The 10829-nt window shown below is 34.4% G+C and overlaps 1 protein-coding gene across 6 annotated transcripts in view; it reads right to left on the bottom strand.

Moving 5' to 3' along the window:
• SLCO1C1 (solute carrier organic anion transporter family member 1C1) overlaps window positions 1–10829 on the bottom strand; it is a 58235-nt gene that overhangs the window by 29633 nt on the left and 17773 nt on the right. For 5 of the 6 annotated variants that reach the window (XM_032253819.1, XM_032253820.1, XM_032253822.1 and 2 more), the window contains 4 exons: window positions 9542–9688; window positions 7626–7724; window positions 3240–3482; window positions 2052–2216 (listed from right to left, as the gene is read on the bottom strand). In XM_032253819.1, the coding sequence (XP_032109710.1) occupies window positions 2052–2216; window positions 3240–3482; window positions 7626–7724; window positions 9542–9688 (654 nt within the window). The remainder of the gene's footprint in view (window positions 1–2051; window positions 2217–3239; window positions 3483–7625; window positions 7725–9541; window positions 9689–10829) is intronic. The other variant, XM_032253821.1, reaches the window with a different exon arrangement.

Raw genomic sequence — 10829 nt, 5'->3', positions numbered from 1 at the left:
ACTGTAATATGCTATAATAATATAGATAATATATATTAATATGTATTAAAATACATAATCTTATTTGTGTTGTTTACTGCCTTTAACTATTATAATTAGTTAAAATACTATTATAATTTAAATATTTATACTACTATTATAAATAATTATAAATATTTTATATATTATATAATATTCAATATCATGTCACATATTTATTTTATATAATTTATTATATATAATATGATATAATTATAATATATAACTTATTATATAATATATAATCTATACAATGCATAATTAATATGTATCACATTTATATTAATATATATTTTAAAAATATATTTTATAATATAGTATAATTATAGACATTGTATATTATAATTTAATAATAGTATAATACTATTATAAATAATTATATTTATAATATTTTTATAATATAGAAAATTGTATATCATAATATATTATGTATTATATATTATAGTATTATAAATATATTAGTTAAAAGCAGAAAACAACACAAATGTCCATCAACAGTAAAATGAATAAGTTGTGATATATTTATGTAATAGGATATTACATAGCATGAAAAAGAATACCACATAAATAATTTCTTATTTATGTAGTAGGACATTACATATCATGAAAAAGAATATTTCACAACCTGAAATAATCTCATAGATTTTACTTCAGTTGAGATAAGCTAGACACAAAAGAGTATATAATATACTATTTAATGTATATGAAGTTCAAAAACAGGCAGGACTGGTCTATGATTATATAGTCTAGGACAGTTACTAGCTTTGGGAAAAAGTATTGACTGACAGGAGATTTAAGCATGCTTTCTGGGGAACTAAAACATTCTGTATGTTCTGAATGCTGGATGTGACACACACACACACACACACACACACACACACATCAAAATGTATCCATCTGAACTGTTTAAGGTCTGTAGACTTAACTGTGGATAAGTTATATCTCAATATTCACATAGAGACTAAAAAGTCTGTCTTAAACTTTAGATCCTCACCTATTCGTCTTAAACTTTAGATCCTCATCTATTCATCTTAAAATCAATGTAAAGCATTGATTAACATGCATGTGGTGTTGGGAAAAAAGCCACAAAATATTTCTTTAGGTCAGCCAATAAGTAATAAAATTAATTTGAACCAATTGATGTTAAAAATAAAAATATTCAGTGATGTAACCTTAACATCAAGAATTTTGGAGAAAAATATTTTAAACTAAGAGTCAATTATGTTAGCATCCGCTATGTGCCCATTACTCAAGATTACCATGGAAAACTTTTATCTCTTAAAATACATTTGGCTGGTTTTTTCTCCCTCCAGGTCTCTTTCAGAGGCTGAAATATAGAGTGATTTTGAAAGTACCAAAAGGAAATGATTTTATACCACTGGAGTCTCTCACCATAAAGGAATATGCCCCAAGAAACAAAATATTTTATGCCTTGAAACAGTAACATTAAATGACATCTTCATGGACTAAAGAAACAAATCTAGATTTTTCAAATATCTAATTTTTCCAGGGTCGTGTTCATGTATTTGTGGGATCTGGTTTATCTTTTATTTCTTCATACTTTTTTATTATTGACTGTGTTGCTGTGCTAGAAACACAACCCTTTGAACTAACCCAGTTGCCAGGAGTCAGAAAAGTTTTTTTGACTGCAAAAATACAAGTTTTGTTTTGTGTGAATATCTTTTAGCCTGTCTCATTGTCCATTTTATACAATCTTAGAAACTGTTCACATAAAATGGCCATTGTTTTGAGGTTTTGGCTGTACTTAGAGGACAAATATCTAGTATTATTAACTAACTCCTCATAAAATGCATGTTTGATCTCTATGATATCACTTTGAGAACTACTTGCTCTCTGGGTTACTTATCCACAGATGTGAATAATTCTTAGTACAAAATTCTTGCACTTTTTAAGTTCACCTAAAATGTCATAAATTACCTAAATCTTGGAACAATCTTCTCTAAGATTCCTGAGTTAACCAGATACATCTAAGAGAGTCCCTCTGAGAAAGCAGGAAAGGCAGATGAGCATACCGATCACGAAGTTGGCTTTGGAGGATGACTGCCCATACTGTTGCTCAATGTACTTTGGTTTGTACGTCACCATGCCAAACAGAGAATTGAACTGAACAGTGCTTGTACATAAATACAGGAAGTACACTGGATTTCCAAAGAGATTCTTCAGTGATGGAAGAAAATCTGTAAAACAAATATAACATAGAGTAATTAAAGTTGGTGTCATGCATGGCAGAAGCAGCACTGTGTCAGCAGGACTTACAGGACTGGGGCCTATTGTCATGGAGCTTGGGAGCAGTCACAGTGTGGTGTACACACACACTATGTGTAATAAGCCACTGGCATGCATCAAGCCTGCGATCTGGCCACCTTCAAATCCAGACATAGGCACCCATTTCTACAGACATGCAGTATACATTATATTAAAGGTAAAAGTCGGACAAGAATAGATTCCTCTAGCTGATACGGGCAAAAGACAAAAAGGATGAGAATACTCCCTCACCCACCATCTCAGAGCCGCAGGCAGGAGAAAAAGACCTTCACTTTTCTTGTCTATATTCCTCAAACTTAACTTGTGGTCAAAGGGAAAGAAATATGAGAGTTATCTCCATTTAACATATGAACATAAGTGTTAGAAATGAGCGTTGGTCTTCTCCCTTTTTTCTATTATATAGCCTACCAATGAGACATGTGAAGAATTTCTATAAATGTAAATATTTCTTGAGGGGACAAAAAGAGGGGGACCAATATCATGATTGGCTGTTCATTTCCATAAAGGGGATTCATTAGAACACTGACTTTTTGCCTACACAACACTTACTCCTTTGATCATTGGTGAGAGACATGCATTGATACACACCTCTCAAATGAAAAGATCTTATCTGTCGAAAGGCCAACAGCCCCGAAGATTAAGCCTTTTATTTTCTGGATACACAGAGTACATGAAGCAGCAATCCTGGGTAGAGACAGCTGTAGGATCTAAACTGACGGGGTGTGAAAGGATGGAGACATCAGCAGGAAAGGCTGTGAAGCCTTTGGCAGCATGCTGCAATCAGTTGTTCAGTAATAAAACTGACATCAATTTCCATTTTTGCTTCTGATATGGTTTCTCAATTTTTTTGAATACATGAAGGGATATAATTTATGAATCTCCTAATGTCCCAACAGGGAAAATAAAAATGCTTCAAAATCAAGAATTTGACTTACCTCTTGCCAGTTCCATTATTTTTGCATTTTCTCCCTGGGGTGTTTGGTAGTTTGTGTGATCATCTACAATAAACTTGGATTTCTCAGAAGAATTAGAATCCTCTCTACTTCGGGATCTTGGTAAACTCTTTGGCAAATACCAGAAAGGCACAGCTGCAAGAAGACTTAGGATTCCGGCTATTAGATAGCCAAGCCACCAGGCTCCTACCCATTGGGGATCTTTTGGGGTAATGGTTATGTGATCTGAAAGACAGATGGTTATGTGATGGCTGAGTAATACAAACAGCAAAGCTAATATGTTAAAATAATCTACTTAAAAATATATTCTTGCAGTAGCTCTATAACATCATAAAAATGCCTAGTAATTCATCTATTTCTTTTTTTGAGCTGGATATTATCACAGGCATACCTTGGAGATTTTGCAGGTTCAGTTCCAGACCACCACAATGAAGTGAATTTCACAAGAAAGAGAGTCACATGAATGTTTTTGTTACCCAGGGCATACAAAAGTTATATTTAACTACAGTGTAGTCTATTAAGTATGTAATAGCATTATGTCTGAAAAATGTAAATACCTTAAGTTAAAAAATGTTATTGCTAAAAAATGCTAATGATCACCTGAGCCTTCAGTGAATAGTGATCTTTTTGCTGGTGTAGGATCTCATATCAATGTTGATGGCTGCTTACTGATCAGGGTGGTGGTTGTTGGAGGTTGAGATGACTGTGGCGATATGTGAATATTAAAAAACATGATAAAGTCTGCCACATAGATCAATTCTTTCCTTCATGAAAGTTTTCTCTGTAGTATGCAATGCTATTCGATAGCATTTTACCCACAGTAAAACTTCTTTCAAAATTGGAATCAATCCTCTGAAACTCTGCCACTGCTTTATCAACAAAGTTTATGTAATTTACTAAATCTTTTGTTGTCATTTTAGTAATGTTCGCAGCATCTTCATCAGGAGTAGATTCCGTCTCAAGAAACCATTCATTCACTTTGCTCATCCACAAGAAGCAACTCATCCGTACAAGCTTTATCGTGAGATGTGCAGCAATTCAGTCACATCTTCAAGCTTCATTTCTAATTATAGTTGTCTTGCTATTTCTACCATATATGCACTTACTTTCTCCACTGAAGTGTTAAACACCTCAAAGTCATCCAGGAGGGTTGAAATAAACTTCTTTCATACTCTTGCTAATGTGGATTTGACCTCCTCCCATGAATTACAAATGCTCTTAATGGCATCTAAAATGGTCAATCTTTTCCAGAAGGTTTTAAATTTACTTTGTCTAGATTCATTAGAAATCATTATTGATTGTAGCTCTAGCTTTATGAAATACGTTTCTTAAATAATAAGACTTGAAAGTCAGAATCACTCCTTGATTCATGGGGTGTAAAATGGATGGTATGTTAGCAGACATGAATACACTTACCTCTTTGTACATCTCCATCAAAGCTCTTGAGTGACTAGGTGCATTGTCAATGAGCAGCAATATTTTGAAAGGAATCTTTTTTTCCTGAGCATTAGGTCTCAACATTGGGCTTCAAATATTTAGTAAACCATGCTACAAAAGATGTGCTGTCATTCAGCAGATCTTTATTGTTCTATTTATAGAGCACAGGAAGAGTCTATTTGTAGGAATTTCAGAATGTTAAATGAGCATTGGCTTCAACTTAAAGTCACCAGCTGCCTTAGCCCCTAACAAGAGAATCAGCCCGTCCTTTGAAGCTTTTAAGTCAGGATTGACTTCTCCTCTGTGGCTGTGAAAGTCCTAGATGGCATCATCTTCCAATAGAAGGCTATTTTATCTACTAGGAAAATCTGTTGTTTAGCATACCCACTTTTATTAATGAACCTAGTTAAATATTCTGGATAACTTGCTGCAGCTTCTCCACCAGCACTTGCTGCTTCACCTTCACTTTTGTGTTACAGGGACAGCTACTTTCCTAAAACCTTATGGACCTATTTCTGCCAGTTTCAAACTTTTCTTCTGCAGCTTCCTCATCTCTCTTGAGGGGCAGGGCCTTGCTCTGAATTACGTTTTGGCTTGTGTGAATATTATGGCTGCTTTAATCTTCTCTCCTGACTACTAAAACTTTATTTCAATAAGGCTATTTCACTTTATCTTTCTTGTATTTACTAGAGTAGCACTTTTATCAATTCCTGCCAGAATTTCTCTTTTATATTCACAACGTGGGCAACTGGTGTGAGAGGCCTCGATTTTCGCTTGTCTTGCCTTTCAACATGCCTTCTTCCCTAAGCCTAATCTTTTCCAGCTTTTGATTTAAAGTGAGAGATGTGTGACTCTTCCTTTCACTTGAACACCTAGAGGCCATTGTAGGGTTACTAATTGGCCTAATTTCAATATTATTGTGTCTCAGGAATAGGGAAGTCCAAAAAGAGAGACAGGGGAAGGGCCAGTCAGTGGAGCAGTCAGAACACATACAAGGTTTATTAATTCAATTTGTCATCTTATATGGGCACAACTGTGGTGCCCCAAAACAATTACAATAGTAACATCAAATATCACATATCACAGATCTCCATAATAGGTATAATAATAATAATTTTAAAAACTTGCGGTATTAGGAGAATTACCAAAATGTGACACGAAGACACAAAGTGAACGCATGCTGTTGGAAAAAATGGTCCCTCTAGACTTGCGCAACACAGGGTTGCCACGAATCTTAAATTTAAAAAATATATAATATCTGCAAAATGCAGTAAAGCAAAGCACAATAAAACAATCTGGGTCTGTATTTGTTATTGAAGGAAAGAGAGTGCTTTTTGGAGCAAGATAATTTATTTTGTTCATTAGATTAAAAATATAGAGTCTAAATTCTGGAAGAGGCTTCATGATTTTTAAATTGTGCTCTGAGGTTCTGCAGAGAGACCCTGCTAGGAGGAAGACAACACATGAGGGAGAATTTTTAAGGGTCAAAACCTCATGTGGCAGCTCCTCTATATCAGCACCACTTTCATTTGATTGACATATTGAATGTCTGTGTGAGATTTTACTTGAAGAGTTATGCCTTGCACGCTCCAGTCCAAACCTCGTGGAAAACTCTCATTATGATAGTAAATATGAGACTCATTCAAATCAGCAGAATATTTTTTATTAAGCAGTGGTTAATAATATTTCAGAGCTATTCTAGATATGAAGCAAGATTTGTAAAGCAAAATTTTAGAATCTTATTCATCATGAAAACTTTGTTTTTGACATAATCTCTCATTTGACTAAAAGTAAATATTGACAGTTTTTTTGAATTAAACCAAGTGGGTGTTGTTTTCTTTCTGTGTAAGAACTTATAAACATTTATTATATTCTACCATAACACTCTGTGAGAACAAAATAAACACATGTCCCTTGACAAGTAGGCTCAACTGCCACTGCATTATACTGGGTAAAATGCTTTTCTAGTTTATCACTGCATGTTAATTGCATCCCCTTAACGATTTTCCTCGGTACTGCTCATCACATCTATATTTTCTTGTCTTTAAAATCCATGAGTGGACTTTAAACTTCATGAAGTCAAGGAACTCAGCTGATTTGTTCAGAGCTATAGAATAGCACCTGGCATAAAGTAAATGCAAAATAACTGGACAGGAACTAATGAATGAATAACATTTTTGAAGCTTGCCTTGTAGTTTATTTGATTTAAATGCAAGAATTTTGCTTTCTGTTTTTAACAGGCAGACTTCAAAACACAATTCCACATTTGTTTTTTAAGTGAAATTTGCTTAGTTTGTAGCTAATCTCTTAGAATTCTTTAAAAAAAAACATACCGACAAATGCCATCTATTTCTAGAAGGTGTGTCTCACAGAAATAGAAACAAATTAATAGCTATGAAAAGATCAGTGTCCTCTTTGCCATTTATTTCCTACATAAGCAGTATCCCAGAAGGAAAGCCAGTCTTGCTCAATAATATGCTATAATATACTTACACCTAAAAATGACTTGTAGAGTAACAAAAAGGAAGGGCTGTTTGGATGACAGTAGGTGTTTAATCCTTGGTGTTTCTGTCAAGTCCCCAAATACATTATCAATTGATATAACTGTAATAAATGTTGACACATCTGAAGCCAACAAGAGCCAACAAGTAGCTACAGTTTTCAGTCTTAACTATGCTGGAATGCATTTAAACTGACAATCATAGTGAAAAAGGATACATCTTAGTAAACCATTGGTCATCCAGTTCTATTCATCAAGGTTTTTCATATTCCATTTATTAATATGCATGATTAGATTAAAATTTCCATTTTATGAAAGATTACTACTCTGTCACTTTATAAAAAGGCAATTTGATAATTTCCACACTGTTCTCATTAAAAGTGTTACAGTAACTAAAATAAATGAATAAATACAAAAATAAACTCCCTTACCTAGGTTTACAAAGCCAATGTCAACATATAGTTTGGCACATAATGAGCCTAACAGGAAACCAAAGATTGGTCCTATAATTGCAACCGTCTGCACACACCCTGCACCAAGGAAAGAAAAGGGGAAAAAGCTGTCATTTCTTTACTTTGATAAATTAGTAAAATTTTAAACAAGAAATGTGAGATCCAGTTAGCAGCCCAAAATGTTTTAACTCATTTGTATGTGTTTAGTTAATTTTAAAACCACATTGAATCAGGAAATAAGTCCTTCATTGCTTTGGGAGAAGAGGCAACACATTTAAGGCATTAATTATGTCTTAGTAAGAAAATAACATTAATACTCTGAGGAAGTTAATTTTCCAAAATGGAGCAAACCGTATTTCCTAGGATTAGATTGCCCATTGACAAAAATTGGAATTGTATTAATTTTGGTAGTTTGTCAAAATGTTTTACAGTCAATTAAGCATAAGACTTGTCTTGACATTCATATGGATTTCTTCCACCTTAGTAAAAAAGTACATCCATTCATTCCGAGGTTCTGTGGGATCACTAGTGAGAACAGGGCCTATGCAGATCCCAGATGCAGTTGGCAAAGGTGCCAGGTTTTGGAGCAGGAAAAGTGCTCTCTGGGACCCTCTTGACCATTCAGGTCAACCTTCACAGGAAGGTGGAACAGATGGCCTAAAGGACACCATTTCTAGTAACCAGAAAGGTAGTTCTTCCTTCCAAATATCTGCAACCTGTCTTTCATTTCACCACAAGGCTTAAAACACATGTATTCATGGGAGATTAAGTTAATTGGAAGAATAAACAGCAGTTACCAGCTACTTTTTGGAATAGAGGGAAAAGAGAACAAGTTCTGAGCTCCTAGAGAAGAAGGGGACACCTATGCACCTAGAAGCCAGTATGCTTCTCCTGGCTGTGGCCTTTCCTCCAGTCTCCAGAGCTATTTCCTAGTGCAGCTGATGAAGTGTTTGTGGTAGTTGCAGTTCCTGATTTATACTGGAGTTTTCTGTTAGCGTAAGAGCTGTGATCTTACCTATAGCCTATTTGGGTGTAACCAGCACCCTCTGGAGTCCTGCAGAGCATAGCCAAGGCAAGATTATACAGTGGACCCCTCAAGATTATACTCTAGCACCCCTCAATGAATTTAAATCTTGCCTCTCTGTCCCTGAAGGTGAGGCCTTTAAAAGATCAGAATTTCAAGAAACAGAGACTGATGTGTGTCAGCACCACAGGAAAGGGTAAAATAACAATTAGGAGAGACTGACATGTGTTACTAGCTTAATATCAGGACATGAGAGGAAACCAATAAATGCTGTTTAGATGCATCTTACCTTGGGAGTTTGCCTTTGCTATATTATTTTGGTATTTGAGATTTTAGCTGCAGGTCTACTTCCTAGAATGTGTTCCAGAGATGAGGTAGCCTCAGGCCTTACTTCTATTTTTTTATACTTTTCTTTACCCATTTTTACCTGCTTTTGAGATCTCAAGATTTTTTGTTGCCTATCCCTCATAGCTTTAATTAATCAGGGCTTATAAAATGGAAAGCAGTTTCTAAAGCTTAAGAAACAAACTTTTAAATAAGCTAAAATGCCTAAATGCTTTAGCAGTATAGGTAACCCACTAAAACGAACCTATGAAGTCTGAAGCCTGTGAAGTTACTTTTACAAGGTCAAACGTCATTGCAGTTATTTTCTTTTAATCTGATGTTTCTATTTGAATGCAATAGATCCCTCTAACTGTGGTGTCTTCGTCATTCAAATCTTAAGTGCGCTCTTTAGAAATGCGTGAGCTGAATAGAGGAGTTGGATATGAAGTATAAAAAGCTTCCACATTTAATTTAACATAGAATAGAATTCAGAAAACTAGTCACCCTGCTTCCCAAAAAGATGAGTGAAGCAATATTCCCATATTACCAATATAGAAAGCTGCATTGTCTTCACTGGCAAAGTCATCCAGATAGGCAATGCCCAGAGGCTGAATGGGAGTTTCTCCTATTCCACGAAGAAGATTTCCCAGGAAAACATAAATCCACATGGAAGAGCTAGTGTCAACTTCACATTCTTGAAAAAAAGGCAAACGAGGATTGAAAATAGATCACTATAAAAGTATTTATTCTGTATTTCTACAATGTATCTTAAACAGAACTAGAATGCAGAAGTTTGTGCAATAGTCATAATTTAATGGGAGTTTGGTCAAGTTTGAAAAACGTTTTATATCTTCAACATTTTAGGCAGCGTAAATCCCTGAGAGACTTCACCAAGAAACTCCATTGCTTATTGTTCCTGGTGCCTTCACTTTTTATTTTCTCTCTTCTTTTTATTTCATTCCTGCCCTGAGCTATTTGAGTTCCCACACTGCAATGACATTCAATATCTAACTGTGGCAAAACAGAAAATTTTGAACAAAGTCTTTCTTGCCTTAATTTTTAGTTCTATTTTTCAGCAGAAATCACAAGTAATCTTATTGTTGACCCAGTTTTATCTTAAATTCAAATTTTTTTTACAGTTGATATTCCAACATTGGGCAGTATTACCTACATTTATACTTGTTTGTTAATGAATAACCATTTTTTTAGGACTCTGGAAACAAATTTACATAAAAATTATAAATCCTTATACTTTAGCTGTATAGTTATTCCAACAAAAAGATACCTTTTGACAGCATTTTTAGAGTAAAATTCAAGGATAACAGTTTTTAAATGCTTTCGTAAAATTTGTGTCTTAATATGATCATGTGCAGTAGGGCAATTACCCTCATGTCATAAATGAAATATAGCTTTGAAGGTTTAGGTGCTTTAATAAAATTGATAATGTTAACAACCTCCAATAATCATCGCTGCTGAATGTTCTTTCTCTGCCACATGCTGAACTAAGTGGTTTGCAGGCATTTTTTAACTGAATTCACCTATGAGGTAGGAGTTATTTTCACTTGTTAATAACTCTTAATTTTTGATTGTGAAAAATAGATTATGTGAAGAATCAAGGTGAATACCTTTGAGCAAGTGAATCGAACTGCATAACAGTAAAGACTACTTTACACTCATTTGGATTCTGTCTGACTCTGCCTCTTTTAGAAAAGTTCAAGTGACCATGGAATTTTCGTTTGTCTTCTCTGAATTTCTGTTCTGCTTCCAAAAATATAGTGCGAATTCCTTTTCTAAAAATTAACTCTAATGTGCATTCTAGCCCTAGCAATTGTGTA

Source organism: Sapajus apella, unplaced genomic scaffold (genome assembly GCF_009761245.1).
Source record: "Sapajus apella isolate SASKATOON/1434 unplaced genomic scaffold, GSC_monkey_1.0 scaffold84, whole genome shotgun sequence".
Classification (NCBI taxonomy): domain Eukaryota; kingdom Metazoa; phylum Chordata; class Mammalia; order Primates; family Cebidae; genus Sapajus; species Sapajus apella.
Note: the sequence above shows the minus strand (reverse complement) of the source record. Positions and strands in the feature narration are given on the sequence as shown.